Source organism: Lepus europaeus, chromosome 14 (assembly GCF_033115175.1).
Source record: "Lepus europaeus isolate LE1 chromosome 14, mLepTim1.pri, whole genome shotgun sequence".
Lineage (NCBI taxonomy): Eukaryota > Metazoa > Chordata > Mammalia > Lagomorpha > Leporidae > Lepus > Lepus europaeus.
The window spans coordinates 18,147,950-18,173,178 of NC_084840.1; the positions used below are offsets into that span (position 1 = coordinate 18,147,950).

Consider the following 25,229-nt stretch of genomic DNA (forward strand, 5'->3'; position numbering starts at 1 on the left):
AGGAGGGGGAGGGAGGGGGGCCAAGGCTCCACGTGTGTCCGTCCCACGAAGGCAGGCGGGGCTCGTGGTGGGGCCGGAGCGCTCTGCCTGACCCTGGCTTGGAAGTTTCCAGGCCTCAGGGTTTCATCAAGTCCTTAGGCGGGCAGCAGCCGGCAGAACGAGCTTCTGTGATGAGACCCCGACTCATGCCCCGGCTGGACGCCGGGGAAGGCTGGGCGGGGCAAGGCTGGCGGAACAGCCCCCCTGCCAGCCGCCTGGCACGCCACACTGCTCACTCACTCCCAGCCTGTGCGGTAGGCGAGAGTGGGGCGACCTGGAGAACGCTGGGGAGAGGCCGGCAACAGTCCCCTGGCGTCCCCCACACAGAGCCCTGGTTCTCCTAGTCCGTAAGTGGCAGAGCCTCCCTCACCACCTTTTGTCTCACCCCTGCCCAGTTCTCTTCTCACCCCTGCTCTGTCCTCCCTGAGCCCCTTGCCTGTGCTCTGCAGCCAGGGGGCGCCCGCTGCGGGCAGCCTGTCCCTCTCTGACTCCGTGCCAGGGAGCTTTGGAGGCTCCAGTTCCCCTCTGCCCACCTCCCCACAGCCTGGCGCACCTGGCTGGGTCCCTCCCGGGGCAGACGGGGGTCAGGGAGCCTGGTGCACACCTGCCCCGGTAAGTCCCTAAAGCCACACCTCACAGCCACCGCCCTGCCCACCCCTCCCAGGAAAGGGCAGGACTGTGGCGTCCCCAGCACTGTCCCCTCCACAGCAGGTTGCAGGTGGAGCCTGCTCAGGCAGAGCCAGCCGGAGCCACCTCCCAGGGCCCCACCAGAAGCCCTAGACACTGTCGTCCTGGTGACACAGGGCCGAGGGAGTGGGAGGGGGTGACAACAGGTGAGCCCTTCACAAGTGTTCTGTGGGGAGCCAGTCAGAGGGACACGGGGGTCCTGGGAGGAGCCGAGGGCGGGCTCCAGCAAGAGGCCCCCTTTATGGCTTTTCAGTTAATTCAGACAGTGGGAGGAGGGTACCACACCACACACATACACAGGACACGAAGCCACAGGACGCCAGACAGCAGGCTGACAGGTTGGCTCTGCAGACGGAGGTGCAGCCGACGGGCCCGGGGGCGGCAGCGGCCTCCAGCATCGCCGACACCCATCTACTCCCCGTGGGGGAGGCAGAGTGGGGGTGGGGACAAATATTTCACAGGACAGAAAATCAAAAGGGGCGGGGCGCGGGGCTGGGAGGAGGAGCCTCTGGGCACTGCCAAGCAGCTATTTACAGAGCTGGAGACGCGCATGCTGACTCCGGGCTCGGCCAGCGGCGCAGCTCATTTCATCGTGGGTGTGTAACTACCGTGGGGGGTCAGACAGGGCGCAGATGGCTTTAGAAGCTCTGGTTGTGTTGTTGCTTAAAAAATCAATGTCTATTCATGTGTCTTCGAGTCAGAGTCCCCTTCTCGGTATTGCAGTTTGAAAAACAGGTGGAAGTCAAATCCTTGGTGACCAGTGTCTGCCCCCCGCCCCCGCCCCACCGTGGCTGAGGGCAGCGGGAGGGGGAGTGGTCGGCAGGGAGGAGTTGCCAGACACAGTCCAGGATGGCCACTGACATCTGAGTTCCGGGGACAGGAGCCGGCCTCAGTGCCAGGGACAGGCCACACTTAGACTCTTCTAACTTCGGCTGACATTCAAATAGGACTGGGCATTCTGTATTTTCATTGGCCAAATCCGGCAGCTGTGCCATGGGGCCCTGGGCCACCAGGATGAGACCAGGACTCCTCCCTGCCTCCCCCCCCAACCCCAGGACTCTGACAGAGGGCCCTGACCAGCCCGAGGTGGGCAGGGGGAGGGGATGGAGGGAGGGACAGCGCAGGGGATAGGGGGCAGCGTCTTCCTGCCTCGGAGGGGGATGGGCTGCCCTCTATGAGACAAGGTGGGGGGGGAGGGGACGCAGACACCTGAGGAATTATCCTGCGTGAGAATACCTCGGAACCGCTGCCTCCCTCACCCCACTGCACGGACCAGGTCCGCGAGAGCCGCGTGTACCTGCGGGAGGGCTGCGCGACCCCTCCTCCCTCTCTCAGCAGCACCCCAAGCTGACTGCAGACACAACTACCAGTGGTTTCCTGGGGAGAAAAAGGCTCCGGATCTGAGAGCGCGGCCTGCTCCCTGCTGTCCCAGACAGGGACTCCAAGAGGCATGGCACAGTCACGCTGCGCGCCTGCACCTGCGCAGCCCCAGGCGGCCGCCTTCCCCAGGCCTCGCCTCCTGTGCCCAGGAGTCTGCGGGTAGCGCAGGCAGAGGGGGCTTCCCTGCGAGGATGAAGACAGCGTCCAAGCCTCACCCGCCCCCACCCCGCTCCAGCAGGATTTGGGTTTGGGGTTCATGTGTAAGACCCTGTGTAAGACCCACTTCCGCTCCAACTTCCTGCCTCTCACAGCCCCAGAAGCACACGGACACCCTGACCGAAGCCCACTTAGCGCCTCCGCCCCAGCGCCTGCACACCCCCTAGAAACAGCCCTGCGGGGCAGCCAGGGCGTGCGATGAGGCCCTCGGTGTAGAAACTCCACAAGCATCAGCACGCCCCCGCCAAGCCCGCAGCCCAGACAGGTGCACGTGCTCCCTGCGCTCAGCAGGGCCAGGGGCACCTGGGGAGGAACCGCCCCCACGCCACACCGGTGGGGGCTCAGGGGCTCAGCCACGTCCCCACCCTCCAGGGCAGCTCAGAGGAGTGAGGTCCAGCCAGTCTCCAGGCACAGGGACACCCAGACCACCAGAGCTGCAGCCATTTCTTCTCCCTCCTGGGGGGGGGGGGGGACGCTTACCAAGGTTCAAGGGCAAAGACGCCCACGCGGTAGCAGGTGGGCTGGGGGCAGGGCAGGGGGAGGAAGGCAGAGGGGGTGAGACTGCGGAGTTTCCATGAGGAGCGTGGAGGGGACCGACCCTGAGGAAGCACCAAAGTCCCACAGCGCTGGGGACGGGAGAAGAGGCCAGGTGTCCACCCCAGGATACGCCACTCTGCGGCCACCCTGGCTCCGAGGGCACCGCCTGCCTGCCGACTGCACCAGGGCCAAGGACCAGCTCACAACCTCATGAGAGCCCTGCCTTCCCACCATTCCAAGCGCACGCACACACAGAGCGTATGACATCGTGACTTCCCAGGGCCGCTCCTGACACCAAGGGCTCAGAAGGGAGGCAGGCTGAGCCCGGCTGCGGGGGCTGTTCCCGGCGGAGACCCCTTCAGAAAGCAAAGCCCCTCCCCTCCCTTGCAAAGTAAAATGAAAGGACACTGTGCATCTGCTTCAGACTGGGCCCTCAGAGCCGCGCCCTGTCCGACAGCGTCCACCTGCCTCGAGGGGCCCAGCTGGGGCAGGACAGGAAGTGCCGCCATTTTTGCTGGGAAAGAAGTGACAAGGATGGAAGAGAGAGGCCAGAGAAGGGAGGCAAAGAGGAGTGGCCTCTGGCCTCCGGGGGCCGTGACTCAGGCCCAGGCGGAAGGCTGGAAGGGGCTCAGTGCAAACAGGACTAACATATATATGGCTTTTTATCAACGCTGGGGACAAAGGGTGACAACCGAGCTGGGGGCGGAAACCCTGGCCAGTCTCCTCCACCACCTGTTGGCATTCATAGAGAGAAACCTCCCCAATGAGTGCGCACGGGCACCCCCACAGGCGCCCTGGGGCTGCTCCGGCTGCTCATGGGCCCTCGAGTGGCCGTCAGAGGGGGCATCGCAGCGCACCCAGCCTCTGCCGCCTGCCCCGCCTCCGGGTGTGGCCACGCCCCTTCTTACCTGGCCCCCAGGGGCACTAAGCACATTTAAACCATCCTTCCCAAGTTCTCTGGCTCTGAACAAAGTCTGCAGACAGCACTGCGCTTACAAAACAAACAGCAGCAAAGCACAATGGGGGTGGGGGGGCGGGGCCCAAGGCCCAGGAACCGCTCTGCTTCTGTCTGGGAACAGGAGCCGGAGCTTGGTGTCTCTGGGCCGGGGGACTTCCGGTGCTTCGTGGTTCGGAGCTCAGGATCTCCAGGTACGAGATCCTGGGGCTGACGGTCCGTGCTGGGGGCTGGCCCACGAGCGAAGAGTTCATGTCCGCGAACGCCGCAGAAACCGCGCTTCCGGGGCAGCACGACTGGCGGGAGCAAGTGCACGCAGGCGCCGGGGATGTGGCCCTGGGTCTGCACGCACCCAGGCCCCACGTCTCGCTGCCTCCCACGCAGGAGGGTGAGCGCTTCTGCCGCCCGACCCGCAGCCTGCGCCTCGGAGGGGACCTCCCACTCACACAGCCGACCTTCTCCATGTCCGGGTCCCACACAGCGTCGCTGTCCACGGCTCCTTCCACGAGCGAAGACAGAGGCTCGAAGACACGCACGCGGGCACACGCACACCCACACCGCCCTGGCCTCGCCAGGAGGCGGGATGTGCTGCCAGCATCGGCCAGTAGAGGGCCTCACGCAGGGTGGGGTGTGCACGAAGCTTTTGTGGGACAGGGACAAGGGCCGGACATGCAGGGAGGGCAGCTCCTGGGACAAGGGACAGAGCCAGGCTTTCCTCTCACCTCTCGGGGGACTGTCCCACACGGCCATCAAAGGGAGGTCGGTCTTTAAAAAGAGGAGGCAGGGGAAAGGAGGGCACGCCCACAGACGGATGGGAACACCTCTAAGGTCGCGTAACTGAGGTATTGAGAGCTCTGGATCCCCACAGCGTCCGTGCAGGGCGCGGGTCCCAGCGCCGCTGCTGCCTACTTGTTCTTGCCCAGCAGCGCGTCCACCTCCTCCTCGGGCTTCAGCGAGTGCCACTGGGCGATGGGCCTGCGCGGGTTGGCCAGCATGTCGGACCAGTGCCGCAGCTCTGTGCCCGTGGCGTTGCTGCCCACGAAGATCTTGCCGATGGCTTCGTTCTTGCCCAGTTTGTCGTAGTCCAGCACGGTGACCACCACCTGGACTTTCTGCAGAGAGAGCAAAGCGGGGTGTTGTGGGGGGCGGGGAGGGGGTCGGCCAACTCCCCCCAGCTCCGGGGGCCCTGGCTGCCGTCTCGGGCTCTGGCTGAGTGTGCACTGACCCCAAGGTAGAGACACACCTTTCTGAGCTGGTGCTGGGCTCTAGGCACTATGGGAAGCACTCGCGCCCCAGGGTTTCGGGGGAGGGGGAGTGAAAGTGAACTTCACCTCTAGAGGTCAGCAGACACATAAATCACAAAGTTGACCCAGAGCGATGGAGCGAACGCACAGGGTGCTAGGGCCAAACAGAGGAGGTGGCAGTCCTGCCCGGGTCAATCAGGGAGGGCTTCCGAGAAGAAGGGACACAGAACGGGGACATGAAGGCTGAGGATTTCTCCAGGGGGAGAAAAGAGGGAAAGGAATCCAGGAAAGATTAGCCTGGGGAGAGACGGAGACGGAAGGCACGTGGGGCAGCCGAGAAGCACCAAGGCAGGAAGTGAGGTCACCTGAGAAAGAGTGGCCCTGGGGGTTTAGAGAAGCCTGGGGAGGGGTCCCTGGGGAGGAGGGGTCCCGCTGGGGGCTGGGATGGCCACTGGGCACCCAATCCAGGTGATGGCGGCAAGGTGGGGGGGAGGCGGGACTAGGGGGAGAGGGCTAGGAACAGATTCGGCGACCCAGGCCAGCTGTGTTTGTGGAGGGCACAGCCGAGGGCTCCCCCGCCGGCCCCTGCGGCCCGAGGTGAGCTGGTGGCAGGCCCCGTCCCCAGCCCCCGCCCCAGGCTCCAAGGCAGGGCCCGCGCACCTGGATCTGCTCGAAGGGGATCTCGAAGCTGAAGGACTCATTGAAGTAGGGGTTCAGCGTCTTCTTCTTCACCGTCGTCTTCTTCTTCTTGAGCCGCTTGCCGTTCTGCATCAGGTGGATCTTGACGTAGGGGTCTGTGGGGGGACCCAGCCTCAGACCCCGCCCCGGCCAGGCCCCGCCCTGCGAGTCCACACAGGCGGCCCCCCGTGCAAGGGTGGCTGTGAGGTTTCCGGGGTCCAGGGCCCAGCTCGGAGCGGCCGGCCCCGGCTGCCGGGAGCGTGGGTGCCTGAGTCTGAGGGAGACTCACACGGGAGAAAAGTGTGGAGACCGTGGGCGACGCCGGTGCCGGGCAGCCGGCGGGGAACTGCCACGTCGTGACCCCCACCCCCTCCGGTCCTCCTGACCCTGCACAGGGGAAACTGAGGCCAGGAGATGCAGGTGAGCTGCCCACAGCCTCACAGAGCCGCTGCAAACGCGACACCCGGAGCCTCCTCCCGAGCCCGCAGCCTCTCCCGAGAAGGGTCCGACTGTGGGCCGTGTCCTGGAGGCACACCTTAGGCCAAGGCCTGCTCTCTCCCTACACTTGGCAGGGAGAAGTAAAATCCCAAACCGTTCCTGTAGGGGGTGGAATCTCTCTGGTCCCTTCTTCCACGGCCCAGAGGCAATGGCCAGAGTGCATGGGGAGGTGGCTCGGACTGGGGCTAGGGGACACTTGCATAAAGAGGGGCTGGGAGGGCAGAGCCCCACTGCTCCATGGGGAGACATCCGGGTCCTAGGATGGGAAAGTTTTTCCCCTGGCTGGGTGGTGCACTTGCTGGGGTTCCGGGCCGTGCCTAGCTCACTGGCGCCACCTGCTGGCCGCCAGAAGCTCTGCACGTACCTGAAAGGCCGCCCACGTCCATCTTCTTGAGGTTCTTGGCCTCCAGGATGCACACGGTGAGCTTGCCGGCCGTGGGCACGTAGCGCAGGGAGGTGCAGATGTCACCCAGCTTCTCCGGCTGTCCAAGGGGCGGGGGGAGGGGGAGCAGGGCTCAGGTCATCTCAGCCATGCCCCTGCCTCTCACATGCCTGACCCCGTCTCGCTGAGACCAGCACGGCAGTGACTTGTCACCTCCTATCTCAGAGGCTTGAGACTCAGCAGCTGACCTCAGGCAGCCCAGCAGGGGCTGGCAGCTGAGTGAGGCACAGAACAGCGGCCGGGCCGGGCAGACGCTGGGTATGTTCAGGCCAGGGCAGGAGCAGTGGGTGTGGCACCGAGCGCTCCCTCCCGAGGGCACAGGAGCCTGGGCATCTGGGAGCCCTCCTGCCCCATCGCTCCCACCCACTGCCGTCTCTCCAAGCCGCTGGCTCCCTTCTCTCTGCTCAGTGCCACCAGTCTCCTACAGGCAGGGCGGTGGCCGAAGCCTCTCTACTCACCCCTCACTGCCTAGCGGGGTGCTGGGCACGCCAGGGGCTGGGCGGCACTAGGGGCGGGGCCAAGTTGAATGAGTGATGCTTGGGAGGAGGAGCAGCTACCACAGAGATTTTGGTATACAGCAGTTGCTCAATAAATACAAGGACACTTCAAAATTTCACAGAGGGGCAGGCGTTTGGCGCAATGGATTAAGCCACTGCTTGATACACCCTCGTCGCATGTGGGAGCGCCTGGGTTACAGTCCCAGCTCCCTCTCCGTTCCAGCTTCCTACAGATGCACACTTGGGGGCCGGCATTGTGGCAAAGCAGGGTAAGCTGCCGCCTGCAACTCCGCACCGGCATCCCATATGGGCGCCAATTTGAGTCCCGGCTGCTCCACCCCTGATCCAGCTCTCTGCTGTGGCCTGAGAAAGCAGTAGAAGATGGCCCAAGTACCTGAGCCCCTGCACCTGTGTGGGAGACCCGGACGAAGCTCCAGGCTCCTGGCTTCGGATCAGCTTAGCTCTGGCCATTGCAGCCATTTGGGGAGTGAACCAGTGGATGGAGGATCTCTCTCTTTGTCTCTCTTTCTCTCTCTGTCACGCTGCCTTTCAAATAAACACTATTTTTAAAAATCTTTTTAAAGATTTATGTACGGGGGCCGGCGCTGTGGCAGAGCAGGTAAGCCGCCGCCTGCAGTGCCGGCATCCCATATGGGCACCGGTTCAAGTCCCGGCTGCTCCACTTCTGGTCTGGCTCTCTGCAATGGCCTGGGAAAGCAGTGGAGGATGGCCCAAGTCCTTGAGCCCCTGCACCCGCGTGGGAGACCCGGAAGAAGCTCCTGGCTCCTGGCTTCAGATTGGCGATGCAGTTGCGACCATTTGGGGAGTGAGCCAGCGGATGGAAGACCTACCTGTCTGTCTGTCTCTCTGTCTGTCTCTCTCTACCTCTTTGTCTCTCTGTGTGTAATGTTGACTTTCAAATAAATAAATAAATCTTTGAAAAAAAAAAAGATTTATGTGCTTGAGAGGCAGAGTGATGAGGAGACCTCCCACCCACTGGTTCACTCCCCAGATGTCCACAACAGTCGGGCTGAGCCCGGCAGAAGTCAGCAGCCAGGAACTCAATCTACGTCTCCTACATGAGTGGCAGGGGCCCAAGTGCTAGAGCCGTCATCGCCGCCTCCCAGGCGCATCGGCAGGGGGCTGGGCCGGAAGCAGAGTGAGGACTTGGTTTGCAAAACCCCAGCTTGGGACGAGGGGGTCCTTGGTGGCAGGCTGACTCGCTGCTCCACAATGCCCACAACCTTCAATTTTTAAAAAATGAAGAAAACAGTCCAAGGAAGTGCACATCCTTTCACTGCATTTTCCACAAGCTTTGCCGCATGCTGGTGCGCGAGCGAAGGCTGCAGCGGTCACTGGGGGAAGGTCCCCACGCTGGGCGTCCTTTATAATAAGGGCAAACGGGCCGGCGCCGTGGCTTAACAGGCTAATCCTCCACCTTGCGGCGCAGGCACACCGGGTTCTAGTCCCGGTTGGGGCACCGGATTCTGCCCCGGTTGCCCCTCTTCCAGGCCAGCTCTCTGCTATGGCCCGGGAAGGCAGTGGAGGATGGCCCAAGTGCTTGGGCCCTGCACCCGCCTGGGAGACCAGGAGAAGCACCTGGCTCCTGGCTTCGGATCAGCGAGATGTGCTGGCCACAGCGGCCATTGGAGGGTGAACCAACGGCAAAGGAAGACCTTTCTCTCTGTCTCTCTCACTATCCACTCTGCCTGTCAAAAATAAAAAATAAAAAATAAGGGCAAACGGCAGTTTTCCTTGTGCGCACACCAAGGCAAGGTCAGGAACCGCAGCCCCAAGGCAGAGCAGAGCCCAGCACCTCCCAAAGCCCAGCCTCTGCGCGACGCGCGTTACACACGGCGCATCGCCGTCCGGAAAAGGAGACTAGAGAGAATTCCAGCAACTTGCCAGGCCCAACAGCTGGGCCGCGTGGGGCCAAGACCCTGACCCAGGTGGAGGGCCTGGCGCGCGGCCGCACGTGTGCCGTGGTCTCGCTCTCACCTCCTCCTTCTCACCGCCCTGCAGGTCTCGCCACTCCTCGATGGGCTGGCCGAGGTCCACCGTGTTCATGGGCACCTTCACCTCTCCGATGATGTCGTGCTTGGAGAAGCGGTCAAAGTCATAGATGGCCATCACCAGGGTCTTGCCCCCCAGCTCCTGGTAGGGCACCTGCAAGGCACAAGCAGGATCAGAACAAGCCAGAGCGACACACGCACCTCCAGGGGCTGCTGGGAGCTGGCCAATACACCTGTGTTCCGGCCAGCCCCAGGGAGGGAGCGAGAGGGCGAGAGGCCCTGGGGCTCTGGTGGGCTGGGTGGGCCCCCAGGCCTGCAAAGGGGCCACACCCAGCCTGCCAGGGTCCCAGACTGAGCCGATGCCAGGCCTCGGCCTCAGCTAAGAACCAAGGATAGGGCCAGAGGGAGCAGGGCCCGGGAGGGCGGCGGCGTGCGCAGCCCGGTCACCTTGAAGGTGAAGGTCTCATTGAAGGCGGGGTTCAGGGTCTTGCGGTGCACTTTGGTCTCGTATTTCTTCTTCTTGTCTGGAAGGAGGAAGACTTTGACGTAGGGGTCTGAGGTGCCTCCCATGTCCAGGGCAGGTAATTCTGCAGCCTGCAGCACGCCCACGGTCAGCTGCAGGGACAGGAAGAGAGGGGCCCGCGTCTCAGGACTGTCCGAGTCCACGCCTGGCCGGAACCTTCCACGCCTGTGCCCTGTGGTCCCCAGCCTGCCCAGGTGCACAGAGGAGCCATGCCCCACCTCTAGGGGGCACTGTTTCTCTCCCTGCCCCGGCCCCTCATACCTGGTTGGCTTGGAAATCGTAGTCCAGGGAGAACTGCAGCTTGCCCAGGTTCTCCGGCTCTTTCTCCTCCTCTCCCTCACCCTCTCCCTCGGTCAGGCCCGTCTCTGCATCGTCGTCATCCTGTGGGGCTGGGGAGGAGACGGGCACAGCCTGGATCCACCTGTGGGGCCTCGCCCGCCCCACGGCTGGGGGCTGGGAGTCGGAGTGAGGGAGGGAGTGTAGCCCTGCCCAGGCGTCCCCACCTCTCCCAGCCCCATGGGACTCCCAGGCTGCCCCTGTGAGCCCCAGCCCTGCGTCTGGAAAGAGGGGGTGACGGGATGCGCTGCTTCTCCCTCCCACCATGGCCCGGCGCTGGGCGGGATCTGCGCCGGGGGCTCCACATCCTCTCCGGGCAGAGGGGATGGGCTTGCTGTGGAGGACCCCCCCCCCCGCGTGCTCTCCCAGCTCGGACCCCACCGGCAGGCCAGACGTACCAGGAGTGCGGGCCGGACAGGCGGGAGCAAGATGAGTTCAGCGGTGGAGAGAGAAGGGAGAAAGTGACGCCCGAGAAAACACAGCTCCAGCCAGCCCCCTACTCACAGCCACTTGGGACCCCTGCCCCTACAGGCGCACAGGGCAGGCCCCCTCTGGGCCGTGCACCTGCACATTCACGCACACGCACTCCAGGCCTTCCTCCTGTCTCTGCGTTGATTCCTCGAGCCAGAGCTTTCTCCCGGTCACCCCCATCGACAACAAACGTGGGCACAGAGAAGCCCACAGGGGCCTCTGAAAACTTGAAAGGAGAAACTGGCGATCCAGGGACGTCTCCAGGCTGCCCCACACCTCGACAGCAGCAAGCACCCTAACTCTCGGTGTGACCAGGCAGCCGCTCCATCCCACCCGGTCCGGGTGGCTGAGGACCCCCTAATGCTTGGCTAGACAGGAAAGCCCAGGCTGACCTCACAGAGCGGGGCTGGGCCCGCCTCTCCCAAGGTCTTGGCCGGGGAGCCTCTGTGGGGTTCACTGCACCGTTTTCGCCCAGTCTCCTAAGGGCCTTGCACCCCAGTGGGCACCCTCTTCCCCCAGCTGCTGGGGAGAGGAGGTCCTCCCAGAACCACAGCCCTGGCCACGCCACGCCACGCCACCCCACGCCCGTCCAGGCCCCGCCACGCCCAGCCACGCCCCGCAGGCCCGCCCCCGCCCCACCCGACCCCGCCCTCTGCCCGTCCACGCCCCGCCCAGCCCAGCCACGCCCCGCAGGCCCGCCCCCGCCCCGCCCCCCACCTGGCCGCCCTTCATGTCTTTCATGTTCATGGCGTTCTTCATGCCTTTCCCCTTCTCCTTCTTGTTCTTCTTCTTCTTGCAGCAGCACTTCTTGCAGATGCAGAAGCAGCAGGTGAGCAGCAGGAGGCCGGCGACCACGGCGATGGCGATCAGCGCCCAGGGCGGTACTGCGGCACACGGGAGACCCCCCACCCGGGAATCAGCAGGGTGGGGTCCCTCATCCCTGCCCCCAAGGCGCTGGCATCAACGGTCGCGGCGAGGACCGCCCCCGACAAGGCCCACGCTCCACATCGCTGAGCCCCGCACCCACGCGTGACTGGCATGGAGCCGTGTTCCTCGCAGGCTCCATCCCTCGTCTGTCCTTAGCCTGCTGGTCCCGCGGACACAGCCGCTATCTCCCGGAGCGACAGGTGCACCGCCGGCACATCCCCTCTCGGCTCTTTGGAGAAGGGGCAGACCAGGAGGAGAGAGCCCCCGCGCCCCAGTTCCTGTGCCCTAGCTCGGCAGGGCTGAGCAGACACACGGGAAGCTCCTTAAGGTTTGGCTGCTCCTGGGGGCCACGCTGGGCCGCTCTCGGGTGTCTGGGGCTGGTTGCTGGGCTGCTCTTCCTGGTGGGAAAGCCCGTCTCCCACCAGGGGGGCCTCTCCCGTGTCAACCACGTCTCGGTGTCCCTACACAGCCTTTGCCAGAGCTTCCGCTCGCAATGGGAACTTCTATTTCCCATACTCCCAAATAAAGTGGCTTCAACAGGCTACTCATACTTGGGCAGTGTTTTCCTCTGGGAGGCCAGGCCACTGCAGATCCTTCTCTCTCAGTCCTGATGGGCCTCCCCAAAGACACCCCGGAAATCCAAGGATTAGCAAAGAGCCCAGCCAACCACGTCCCTGGGTGGCCCTGTCCCGCCCCCTCAGCCCCGGGGCACTCACAGGGGATCTTGTTGATCTCATTGAAGAACTTGTCTTTCAGCTTGGCAAACATGTCCTCCTGGCTCTCCCCAGCGCCCCCGCTCTCCGTGGAGTTGTCTGCCGGCCCCACCGGCATGGTGGCCGTGGTGGTGGCGGGAGCCACCATGGGCTCCTGGTTCCTCTTGAAGATGTTCCTCATGGTGGCAGAGGGGCTGGCTGGGAAGAGAGAAGGGATGGCCAGCTGAGCACCCCGGGGGCCACAAGCAGATGGCTGGCCCCGGGGGGAGTTGGTGGGGGGCAGGAGAGGCAGAGCACTGTTGGCCACGTGCCCCCTGTAGTTCAAGGCTGTTTTATTCCATGTGAGCCACAACAACCGTCATCACCAGTGAGTCCCCACGTGTGCCTGGGCACTGTGCATTAACATATTTAATTATTAGCATATTTAATTATTAGCATATTTAATCCCAACAACCCCTCCCACTTCTCAGGCCAGGAGGCAGGGGTTCAGAGTGCTCAGGCAGTTTTCCCAAGGTCGTTTAGCTGGCTGGAACTGGTCTGCTATGGATCTGATTGATGAGTTTCCTATAGCTCATTCCTTTTTTAAAGATTGATTTATTTATTTGAGGCCTGGCGCCTGCAGTGCTGGTATCCCACATGGGCACCAATGCGAGTCCCGGCTGCTCAGCTTCCCATCCAGTTCTTTGCTATGGCCTGGGAAAGCAGTGGAAGATGGCCCAAGTTCTTGGGCCCCTTCCGCTATGTGGGAGACCCAGAAGAAGCTCCTGGCTCCTGGCTTCCGATCAGCACAGCCCTGCCAGTTGTGGCCATCTGGGGAGTGAACCAGGGGATGGAAGACCCCCCTCTCTCTCTCTGCCTTTCAAATAAATAAATAAATCTTCTTCTTCTTTTTTTTTTTTTTTATTTGACAGGTAGAGTTACAGACAGTGAGAGAGACAAAGAGGAAGGTCTTCCCTCCGTTGGTTCACTCCCCAAATGGCTGCTTTGGCCGGAGCTACACTGATCCGAAGCCAGGAGCCAGGTGCTTCCTCCTGGTCTCCCATGCGGGTGCAGGGCCCAAGCACCTTGGCCATCCTCCACTGCCTTCCTGGGCCACAGCAGAGAGCTGGACTGGAAGAGGAGCAACCGGGACTAGAACCCAGCGCCCATATGGGATGCCGGCGCCGCAGATGGAGGATTAACCAAGTGAGCCATGGCGCTGGCCCCAAATAAATAAAGCTTACCAAAAAAAGATTTATTTATTTGAAAGGCAGAGTGAGAGAGGGAAAGAATCTTCCGCTGCTTCCCAGGTGCATTAGCGGGAGATGGATGGAAAGCGGAGGAGCTGAGAGCCACCCGGGCGCCCCTATGTGGGGTGTGGGAATCCCAAGTGGCGGCTGAGCCCGCTGCGCCACAGCACCGACCCCGCTATCTCGTTTAGATCCAACCTTGTGAGCCCAGGGAGGAGGCGAGGTCTGACCACGGCTCTCTTCCCTGGGCTCCCTGGCGTGGCTCAGGCAGGAGTCCCTGCCTCTCTCCAAAGCTGGTGCCCTGCCCCTCCCCCAGCCCTCCTGGCCCCCCCCCCCCCGAGCCCTCCCCTCCCCCCCAGCCCTCCAGGGCCCCCCGAGCCCTCCTCTCTTTCTTTCGGGTGTCCTCTGTGCTCCTCCAGGCCTGCACCCACCTCTCCCCATGGAGGTGGCGCCCAGACCACATCCTGACCCCTCCCTGGGCTTCAGCTGCCTCTGGAGCTCAAGTCCAGGTCCATTCAGCTGCATGTTAGCTTTCCTACTTCAAACAAGTGGTGACCACAGAGAAAAATGGGGATCCAGCCCCCCCCCCCCCCCCGCAGGAGACTGGGCGGGTGGGGGGAGGAGGGAGAGACCCATCATGCTGATGGCCAAAGACAACTGAGACCAGCATTTGAGGCTGTGGCTGCGGCACCATGAGCTAAAGCTGCCGCCCGTGGCACCAGCATCCCCCCCCCCCCCCCGGAGTTCTTGTTCCAGCCCCTGCTGCTCCACTTCCAAACCAACTTCCTGCTAACACTCTGGGAAAGCCGGGGAAGACGGCCCAGGTGCTTGGGCCCCTGCACCCACACGGGAGACCTGGATGAAGCTCCTGGCTTCAGACTGGCCCAGCCCTGGCCATTGAGATTATCTGGGGAGTGAACCAGCAAATGGATGCTCTCTTTCTCTTTGTGGTCTCCCTCTCTCTGTGTCACTCTGCTTTTCAAATAAATAAAAAATAAATCTTTAGAGAAAAACAATTAGCATTTGAGACATGTTATACCAGTATTTTCTGAGTGTGGTTTACATATTGAGACCATATGAGATATCTATATCTATCTATATATTTCAATATTCTGCCTTTATTTTTCACATAAAGTTTTATTATAAGCCTTTTATCATTATAATCTTCTTTTCTCATTAAGTAGCCAAATAATATTCTACTACATGGCAGGTTCATAATTTAATGATTCCACCATCGGCTATTTAAATAGTTTCCAGCTCTTTGCTAATACAAACGGGCCTGTGCTGAGCGTGAAGTGTGGGCTTCATTCCAGCCCGGGTTGTTACCGGCCTCCCAACAGCCCCACGCGACGGGCCCTCTCCACCCAGCTCACTTGCTCTCCAGGCCTCCTGGCCGGAGTCCCGGGGCTGAGACAGTCTGCCAGCAGAGGGCGCCCACGAGGTGCCTGCTGCCGGCAGCTCCGCGGGACACAGCAGGGGTCCTGCTGTCACAGAGCCTTGAGCATCATTCTCAGAGCCAGTGACAACCCACAGACCCTCTCTGCGCAACCAGCACAGCACGAGGCTCTTAAAGGAAAACCATGAGACGTCTCACGACACGAAAGGGACCAAGGGATGAGTTAATTCTCTCTGCGTCCCCCGCTCCCAGTCCCAACCAGCGTGGCTGTTATAGGAGTGAACCAGCAGATGGGAGTTCTGTCACTCAAACAAATAAATGAAAAATGAAAAAAAAAAAAAGGATGAAAGGATGCTGGTTTTCGCCTCCTTGGAGACTGCTCCAGCCCCAGCCCCAGCGCCTCCTGGACATCGACACAGGTGCGTGTTATTCACCAGATATTTTACATGCTTGCCGTGCGCTCCTATAATGCATCTGGAAATGAAAAATGAGAGTGTGCCGGGGCTCTGCCTAGGCCAGCAGGTGGCTCTGGCTTGATGAGGTCGGCCAGGAGCCACATCGTGAAACTGGGGGTCTTCTCACCATCTCCACTGTCCCTTCTTTGAAAAACGGCTTCAGAGGGGCTGGTGCTGTGGCGCAGTGGGCGGGACACGGACATCGCATGTCGGCGCGCCAGTCTGAATGCCAACCGCTCTGTAGTTCCAACCCAGCTTCCTGCTTAGGTGCCCAGGAGGTGGCAGATGATGACCCAAGTACTCAGGCTTCTGCCACCCACAGGAGAAACTCAGATGGAGCTCCTGGCTTGGGCCTGGTACAGCCCTGGCTGCTTCATGCATTTGGGGAGTAAGTCAGCAAACGGAAAACTCTCTCTCTCCTCTCCTCTCCTCTCCTCTCCTCTCCTCTCCTCTCCTCTCCTCTCCTCTCCTCTCCCCTCCCCTCCTCTCCTCTCCTCTCCTCTCCTCTCCTCTCCCTCTCTCTCTCTCTCTCTCTCCTCTCTCCTCTGTCCTCTGTCCTCTCCTCTCCTCTCCTCTCCTCTCCTCTCCTCTGTCCTCTCCTCTCCTCTCCTCTCCTCTCCTCTTCTCTCTCTCTCTCTCTCTCTCTCCTCTCTCTCTCAAGCAGCTTGATTGAGATAAAATTTCATATTCCACATAATAATTCAACCATTTAAATCATGCAACGGAGTGATTTTTAAGATTTTCCAGAGGTGTGCAACCATCGCCACACTCCAATTTTAGAGCATTTTCACCGCCCGGAAAAGAAACCCACCCCTCCCGCAGCCACTCCCCGCCCCACCAGCCCTGGCAACCTCTCTTCTACTTCTGTACCAGGGCCTTGCTGAGGCTGACATTGGTGGAGGGAGTCACAGAGCTCAAAGCCCGTGTGCTGCCTTCCTCCACTGAACGTGAGGTCCCGGCTTCCTCCACTGAGCATGAGGGTCCCGGCTTCCTCCACTGAGCGTGAGGGTCCCGGCTTCCCCTACTGAGCGTGAGGGTCCCGGCTTCCCCCACTGAGCGTGAGGGTCCCGGCTTCCTCCACTGAGCGTGAGGGTCCCGGCTTCCTCCACTGAGCGTGAGGTCCCGGCTTCCTCCACTGAGCATGAGGGTCCCGGCTTCCTCCACTGAGCGTGAGGGTCCCGGCTTCCCCTACTGAGCGTGAGGTCCTGGCTTCCCCCACTGTCCCGGCTTCCCCCACTGAGCACTGAGCGTGAGGTCCCAGCTTCCTCCACTGAGCGTGAGGTCCCGGCTTCCCCCACTGAGCATGAGGGTCCCGGCTTCCTCCACTGAGCGTGAGGGTCCCGGCTTCCCCTACTGAGCGTGAGGTCCTGGCTTCCCCCACTGTCCCGGCTTCCCCCACTGAGCACTGAGCGTGAGGTCCCGGCTTCCTCCACTGAGCGTGAGGTCCCGGCTTCCTCCACTGCGCGTGAGGTCCCGGCTTCCTCCACTGAGCGTGAGGTCCCGGCTTCCCCCACTGAGCGTGAGGTCCCGGCTTCCTCCACTGCGCGTGAGGTCCCGGCTTCCTCCACTGAGCGTGAGGTCCCGGCCCACCCACACTGCCGCAGGTGCGGGCTCCTCCCCGCCTCCTGACAGCTAACATCGCACTGTGTGAATGCGGTGCTTTCTCAGTCCTCTCCACGTTGGGCTGTGATGGCGCAGGTGGCTCTGAACATCCAAGCTGGCTGACATCTTGCTGAGGCCGTGTACAGCCTGGGCTGGACGCAACTCTGCGTGACCACCTGCGAAGCTCTCCCTGGCTCCCCCAGGTGGCTGCACCAATGTTAACACCCCACCAGCGCCCTAGGGGCACCCGTGAGGGGGGAAGCCGTGGCTCCCCATGGTCTCATTTGCATTTTCCTAATGAGCCATGATGCTGAGCCTGTCTCCACGCGCTCGCTGGACCTTTGATTGTCTTCTAGGGAGAACGGCCTGTGCACATTCGTCGCTGAGGTCTTTTTAATCGAGTCTTCGTACTATTCAGTTGTAAGAATTCTTGACATGTTCTTTTTTTTTTTTTTTTTTTTTTTTTTTGGACAGGCAGAGTGGACAGTAGAGGGAGACAGAGAGAGAAAGGTCTTCCTTTGCCGTTGGTTCACCCTCCAATGGCCGCCGTGGTAGGTGCACTGCGCTGTTCCGATGGCAGGAGCCAGGTGCTTCTCCTGGTCTCCCATGGGGTGCAGGGCCCAAGCACTTGGGCCATCCTCCACTGCACTCCCTGGCCACAGCAGAGAGCTGGCCTGGAAGAGGGGCAACCGGGACAGGATTGGTGCCCCGACCGGGACTAGAACCTGGTGTGCCGGCGCCGCAAGGCAGAGGATTAGCCTAGTGAGCCGCGGCGCCGGCCGAGGATTCTTGACATGTTCTAAACACCAGTGCCTGTCAAGGGCAGGATTTGCAAGGCTTTCCTTCCACTCTAGAGCTGTCTTCACTTTTTGATGGCGTCCTTGGAAACGCACACGTTTTCTCCCTTTGATGATGTCCAATTTATCTGCTTCTTTTGTTGCTGTTGTATCTAAGAAACCACCGCCCGGCTGGCACTGCAGCTCACTAGGCTAATCCTCTGCCTGCGGCGCCAGCACCCCGGGTTCTAGTCCCGGTTGGGGCGCTGGATTCTATCCCAGTTGCCCCTCTTCCAGGCCAGCTCTCTGCTGGGGCCCGGGAAGGCAGTGGAGGATGGCCCAAGTCCTTGGGCCCTGCTCCCGCATGGGAGACCAGGAGGAAGCACCTGGCTCCTGGCTTCGGATCAGCGCAGCGCACCAGGCGTAGCAGCCATTTGAGGGGTGAACCAATGGAAGGAAGACCTTTGTCTCTCTTTCTCACTGTCTAACTCTGCCTGTCAAGATAGAAACCACCCGTGGTGTCTTACAGGAGTCGCAGAGCTGTGGTTCTTACATTCAGGTCTATGAGACACTTCTGAGCTACATTCTGTGCTCGGTGTAGGGAAGGATTCAAATTCATTCTTTCGCATATGGCTATCTCTTTGATACAGTATCATTTACGAAAAGATCATTCTTTTTTTTTTTTTTTTTTTTTTTTTTTTTGACAGGCAGAGTGGATAGTGAGAGAGAGAGACAGAGAGAAAGGTCTTCCTTTTGCCGTTGGTTCACCCTCCAAAGGCAACTGCGGCCGGCGCATTGTGCTGATCCGAAGCCAGGAGCCAGGTGCTTCTCCTGGTCTCCCATGCGGGTGCAGGGCCCAAGGACTTGGGCCATCCTCCACTGCCTTCCCGGGCCATAGCAGAGAGCTGGCCTGGAAGAGGGGCAACCGGGACAGAATCTGGCGCCCCAACCGGGACTAGAACCCGGTGTGCCGGCACCGCAAGGCGGAGGATTAGCCTGTTAAGCCATGGCGCCGGCCGAAAAGATCATTCTTTACTGAAAAAACTAATGTGCCCCTGTCCGATGTCAGCTGACCAGACACGCGAGGGTTCACGTCTAGATTCTCAACTGAGGCACTGATCTGCACGTCCACTCTGAGGCCAGCCCCATGCCGTCTGATCGCTGGAGGTTTACAGCAAGTTTTGAGGCGGTGTGAGACTTCCAACTTTCTTCTACTTTTATTAAGACTGCTCTGGGGGCTGGCGCTGTGGCACAACAGGTTAAGCTGCTGCCCGCAATGCCAGCATCCTATGTGGACGCGGGTTCAAATCCTGGCCTCTCCACTTTCGATCCAGCTCCCTGCTAATGCACCTGGGAAAGCAGTGGAGGATGATGGTCCAAGTGCTTGGGCCCCTGCACCTATGTGAGAGACCTGGAGGAAGCTCTTGGCTCCTGGCTTCAGCCTGGCCCAGCCGTGGCTGTTTCAGCCTTTTGGGAAGTGAACTGGTAGATGGAAGATCTTTGTCTCTCTCTGTATCTCTTTCAAATGAATAACTAAATCTTTAAAAGAAAAAGAAAAGACTGCTTTGGGTTTCTGGGCCCCTTGCATTTCCGTATGATTTTCAGCATCAGCTGGTTTATCTTCCATAAAAGAGCCAGCAAGGATTTTGATAGAGACCGCGTTGAATCTGCAGATCAACACAGGAAATATACCATCCTAACAACGAATGAATGAGTGGCGTTCATTTTACACGGTCCCTGCAGTTATTCAGAGCTTGCATTTCTTCCGACGTTGTTTTGTAGTGTGTGTGAGTGTGCATGAGTGAATGTGTGTGAGTGTGTGAATGAATGTGTGAGTGTGTGTATGTGTGTGAGTGAATGTGTGTGTGTGTGAATATGTGAGTGTGTGTGAGTGTGTGTCTGAATGTGTGTGTATGTGAGTGTGTATGTGTGTGAATGTGTGTGTGAATATGTGAGTGTGTGAGTGTGTGTGTATGAATATGTGAGTGTGTGTGAGTGTGTGTCTGTGTCGCATCCTTAGGAGTCTCTACATGCACAGTCACGCAGATGGAGATAATTTTACATCTTCCTTTCCAATCTGGTCGCCTTTTATTTCTTCTTCCTTCATTGCCCTGGCTAGAACCTCCAGGAAAAGCCAAGCGCAGGTGAGAAGAGTGGGGATTCTTGTCCAGATCTTGAGAGAAAAGCTTTCCTTCCTTCTCACAAAGCAGCTTTCCCAGGGCCCAGAGCCACACCTACTTTTTTTTTTTTTTTAACAGTCTTAATTCACTGTTTTTTTCTTGTGTAAAATCCCGCGTGGGAGCCTCGGCTTTAGGCTCGGTCCTCTGCAGACTGTAGTGCAGGGCACTGCGAGGTGGAGACTTGGGGCCACAGTGTCTTCTGGAGGTCAGGGGTCAGGTGGCTGTAGCCTTGGGGACGGCATCAAAGACGACCCTGGCACAGTTGCCTGGGATGGCAGTGGGGTAGCAGCCGGCAATGCTAGCCGGCAGCAGCAGCTGCTTGGGCACAGGCGCCGAAACAGTGCCAGCGCCCTGGGGGCGGGGTGAGGCACCAGCACAGAGCCCCACCGCCAGCCACCTTGCAAGGCTCGGTGTGGGGCTGGCCCATCTTGCTCCCCCAGTCACCCCTGGGCTCAGGCCCCGTGGCGAGCTTGGCCAGGGTGGTGGCCCCTTGGATGGCAGTGGCCGCCTCCTCGGGCACTTCACACCCAGGCGACACGGCCATGGTAGCCCCCGATGGTGATGAACGCCTTGACCCTGGCCTGCTGCTTCCACAGCGGCAGGACCTGCAAAGCCTCCCCGTCCAGGGAACCCCCAGGAACAGCCAATGATGTCGCATTGCTTGACTGGCACGGACACGGATCTCCTGCATGGACTTGACCTTTACGTCCTTGACCAAGTGCCAGCCTGGTGAGTGGGAGCCTCTCCTTGGCCTCAGCTTTGCCTCGAAGAACTCCACAACCTTGGCCCCAGCTCCAGCCCTGGGTGCCGCCGCTGTAGCCTCCATGGGAAGGCAAAAACCACAAAACCATGAGGCTGCAGCTCCCCGACAGCCAGGGAATCGTGAGATGCTTGAGATGCTGGCCTCTGATGAGAGGCAGGTGCAGCACGGTGGGCGTGGCCAGCGTCGGACAGGGCGGGTTCGGGGCCCGCTACAGGACGCCAGGTCTGGACTGGAAGCCTTGGGGCCGTCTTCCCGCTCGTGGGGAGGGAGTCCCCGCCATGTGCAAGGCACCTGCAAACCTGAGCCTGACTCACGTCTTCCACCTTCAGCCAGTTCCCAGGGCTCCACTGGAGAACGGGGATGGCGACCCATCTGGAATCTTCCATGCTCGCCTCACCCCCACGCTGCAGCCAGACTGGTTGGTGGACAGCGTCCCTTTGGCTTCCGGGCCTGGCCCCTGCCGGCCTCCCAGACTCATTCTCTGTCCCTGGTGTGCGTTCTCCCAGTCTCCGGCCTCAGATCTATGACACAGACCCCTCCCTCAGCCTAGAATGTTCTTCGCCAAGAACTCGCTCTGGTGTCCTCCCACTGCGGTCCTCGTGGCTAAAACTCCTTCCCAGCTCCCACACTCTCCATGGCCTTCGCCAGGCCAAACGCCAGCCCCGGTGAAGTCCCACCGCCTTCTCCACGGCTGCCCTGGTGCCCTGAGCACCCTGGGGAGGGCCTGGTGCAACAAACTCCCAGTGACTCCCACATGCGCAGCACCACCCAGAGACCTTGGGAGACGCCTATGCTGCCTTCCACGGAAGCACCAAACCTCCCACCTCCACAGACTTGCCGCTCCCGCCCCCGACCCCTGCCTTCAGCACAAGAAATGGAAGCCATTGGAGAAAAGTCTACATCAGCCCAACCCCCGACCAGGCTACAGACCCGCCTCTGTGTCTCTAACACCAACACACATGCCTGCTGCCACGTCCCCGGATTCACTGTGCTACCCCAGCCCAACCTCAGGGCCTTTGCCCATGCCGTGCCCTCCCCCGCAACTGAGCCCCCACATGACTTCCCTGTTCCCCTCCCGCCCACCCCACTCTACCCCACCCAGACTCGCTCAAGGCCCAGCCCCTGCCTTCCCGCCTGGGACTGTTCAAGCAGAGACCTGTTCTCTGTGCTCACCTCTGCCGCTCTGGGGCAGGGCTGGGTGAGTATGGCCCATGGGCCAAATCCAGCCCATCACCTACTTGTCATTAAGACAAACCGGGCTGATTTGTTTCTGGGTTCTCCACGGCTGCTGTTGTGCCGCAACACAGAGGAGACGGAACGGCCGGCGTCTACGTGGCCAACCCCAGCCCCAGCAGAGAGCATGGGGCCTGGTACCACCAGGCATCCAATAATTGTGTGGTACACAGATGAGTAAGGTGAGTGTGGTACACACATGTGGCAGACTTGGAGACCCCTGGGTCACCTCCTGTCACTTCACAAATGTCCCTGATGCCCGGGGCAAGTGGCCTCCCCAGGGCCACCCAGCCAGGGAGAGGTGGGAGGGAAGGAGGCCTGGAAAGTGTGTGTGTGGCCGGTGCCGCAGCTCAATAGGCTAATCCTCCACCTTGCGGCACCGGCACACCGGGTTCTAGTCCCGGTTGGGGCGCTGGATTCTGTCCCGGTTGCCCCTCTTCCAGGCCAGCTCTCTGCTATGGCCCGGGAAGGCAGTGGAGGATGGCCCAAGTGCTTGGGCCCTGCACCCCATGGAAGACCAGGATAAGCACCTGGCTCCTGCCTTCGGATCAGTGCGGTGCGCCGGCCGCGGCAGCCGTTGGAGGGTGAACCAACGGCAAAGGAAGACCTTTCTCTCTGTCTCTCTGACTGTCCACTCTGCCTGTCAAAAAAAAAAAAAAAAGTGTGTGCGTGTGTGTGTGTGTGTGAACACTGCCCGCCCTCGTCTCCTTGCCCAGAGGCTCGGGGCTACAGGGGACCGATGTACCCCCTGAGCCGGGTGGCCCGGGGTGGTTTCTCTGGGATGGCTGAGAGATCCACCTGGCAACCAGCACACGAGGCTGCCTAGAGGCTGGGATTCCACAAGATGATATGGGGCAGCAGGAGGACCCCGTGCCCTTCCAGCAGCCAGAATCCACCCCCAGCCCAGACAACCCTCGCCTGTGTCCCCAAGGCTGCCTTCGTGACCCCAGCACCCACCTGTGCCAGCCCCGCCCCACAGGAAGGAGTGAGACAGGCGACAAGTTGCCCTGTGCCCTTAGCTCCAGTTCTCCCCACGCCTCCCAGGTGCTGCTGGAGGCCCCCAGGGGCTGCCCTTCCAGGCCAGTCTGCCACTGTCCCCCTGCCCCTTCCGCCTGCTCTCAGTCCAGCCGGTAGAGAGAGCAGACAGAAAATCCAGGGCTGGCCTTGTGGGGCAGCAGGGTAAGCTGCCACCTGCATCGGGAGCACGGGTTGGAGACTTGGCTGCCGCACTTCCGATCCAGCTCCCTGCTACCCTGGGAAGGCATCGGAAGATGGCCCAGGTGCTTGGCTCCCTGCCACCCAGGTGGAAAACCTGGATGGAGCTCCAGGCTCCCAGCTTCAGCCTGGCCCAGCTCCAGCTGGTGCAGCCATCTGGGGAGTGAACCAGAGGGTGGAAGACCTCTGTCTCCCTCTCTGTCACTCTGCCTTTCAAATAAATAAGAGAGAGAGAGAGATAGAGAGAGATAGAGAGAGAGAGAGGGAGAGAAAGCCCCACAGTAGGTTCCCATTTCCCCCAGAGCAATGTCCCAGGCTTACACTGGCCGTCCGTGGGGCAGGAGGCTTGCTCCCTCCCACGGCGCTCCTCCTGCATGCCTTCCAGCCACAGGGCCTCCCCGCAGGGCTGCAGCCACACCAGGCACCTGGTAACTCAGAGCCTTAGCACCTGCCGTTCCCTCTGCCTGGAGCACTCTTCCCTGCGCACACAGCTCAGTTCTTCCCGCTCAGTGAGGTCATCGGTGATGGCTGCCTTTAAAATTGCACCACCTCCCACCCCCCCAACCACCGGCACCTCCCCTCCCCGATGGATTTATCTCCACCCCCGACTGATACATTTTGTGCTTCAGCAGGTTCCTTGGTCTGTCTCCCTTCTGCTCAACTTAAGACTCCTGAGCGCAGGGATTTCTGGGCAGCACACAGCAGGTGTTCAGTGCACAGAGAAGCACGGCTGGGCCCGAGGCCCCGACTCCAGCGCTGCCCACGCTCCCCGGCCTCTCCCAGGCATTTCCGCAGCACAACCAGACCCCACGGGCTTTCGCTTGAATGGGCTCTGAGGACTGGGTGTGCTGTCTCCAGAAAGGAGACTGGAGGCCCAGAGAGGTGAAGCGACTTGTCCAAGGTCACACAGGCCCTGGAAGCAGAACCTGAGCCTCGGGGGCCCGTGCCCCGCCCCAGGCCCGATCCCACGCCCAAAGTGCAGCTGCCCCCTCCCTCTCCCTCAGCTGAGCAGAGCCAAGGGGCGCACAGCGGGAGGGAAAGCCGAGTCCTGGGGGATCCACCACTTCTTCCCATGGGGCTCGGGCCTCCGGGCAGTGCAGGGCAGGGCAAGCAGCTGGCAGCGCTGAGGGTGATAAATGCACCGGAACTCCAGGGCCTCCCAGGGCAAAGTGGGTGCCTCCGCTCGGAACCACCCAAGCAGGAGAGCGTGCAATGATGCCGTCAGCCAGCGAAGGCATGCAGCCGCCTGGGGAGGGAGACTGGGGCTGCGGGCACTCTGGGCTTTAGACGGAGCGGCCTGGGGGCCATCAGGGAACAGACTGAAGGGCTTCCTTGCAGGAGCGGGCAATCCCTGAAGGCGCAGAGGGCGCGCGGCCACGCGGACTCTCCTCTGCTCCCCCCCACCGGCAATCAACACTCTGCAAGCGGCCCCAGGACCAGGACCACCTGGACCCCAAGAGGCTGGGCCTGGGCAGGCAGGGCTGGGCTGTCGGAGTCACTGCACAGCCGCTGGAACGTGCTCACCTCCACGCACCGAGCACCTGCCAAGGGGTGGGGAGCAGGTAAGAGCCCTTGGGGAGACGTGATGTCAGCCTGGTGGGCTGACCCTTCACCCTTCCCTTCCTCCCCTCTGTCACGCAGGAACAGAGCTAAAGCAGAGGGCAGCTGGCAGGCAGGCAGGACTGCGGCAGGTGTTACGAACGATGAGGAGGTGAGAGCCCTGGAAAGGGGCCGCCCCTCCCCCTGCCTCTAGGAACTCTGATACTCAGCAGAAAGAGCATCTGTCCAGCTCTGTCTTCCTAACTCCAGACACCCAGAGGTGCTCAGAGCTCTGCGGCCACCCCTGGACCCAGGCCAAAGGGGGGCTTGAATGACAGCCCCCTATGGAGTGGGCTGGAAGGGGAGTCACACCCCGGGTGGGGCACAGGCGAGGCGACCTCGCACGCACACACAGACGCTCAGGGCAGTTCAGGGATGTGCTGCTCTGGGCACCTTTGCTCCGCCCAAAGCCAGCCCAGCTGGGAGCGTCAAGAAGGCTCAGGTGCACAGGAGCATCCTCTGTGTGTGCATCAAAGGATCTCCAGGGAGACTCTTAGCACGGGAGTCAGTGCGTGAGGCACAAGTGTGCACCTGCTCAGATCTTCCCAGCATGCTCTGGGAGGAGGCGAAAGGAGCTGAAGACGTTGGAGGGGAGGGGCAAAGGAGGGGCTGGCGGACGCTGCACT

General features: G+C 61.1%; 1 protein-coding gene across 1 annotated transcript; it reads right to left on the reverse strand.

Annotated features, from left to right (window-relative positions):
* Positions 1–4,719: 4,719 nt before the first annotated feature.
* Positions 4,720–12,336, reverse strand: SYT2 (synaptotagmin 2). The gene is made up of 8 exons (XM_062211256.1): positions 12,159–12,336; positions 11,233–11,399; positions 9,970–10,089; positions 9,633–9,800; positions 9,172–9,339; positions 6,599–6,716; positions 5,719–5,852; positions 4,720–4,926 (listed from the first exon to the last, which is right to left on the reverse strand). The coding sequence occupies exons 1-8, from the start codon at positions 12,334–12,336 to the stop codon at positions 4,720–4,722; spliced, it is 1,260 nt and encodes a 419-aa protein (XP_062067240.1).
* Between the last annotated feature and the right edge of the window lie 12,893 nt (positions 12,337–25,229).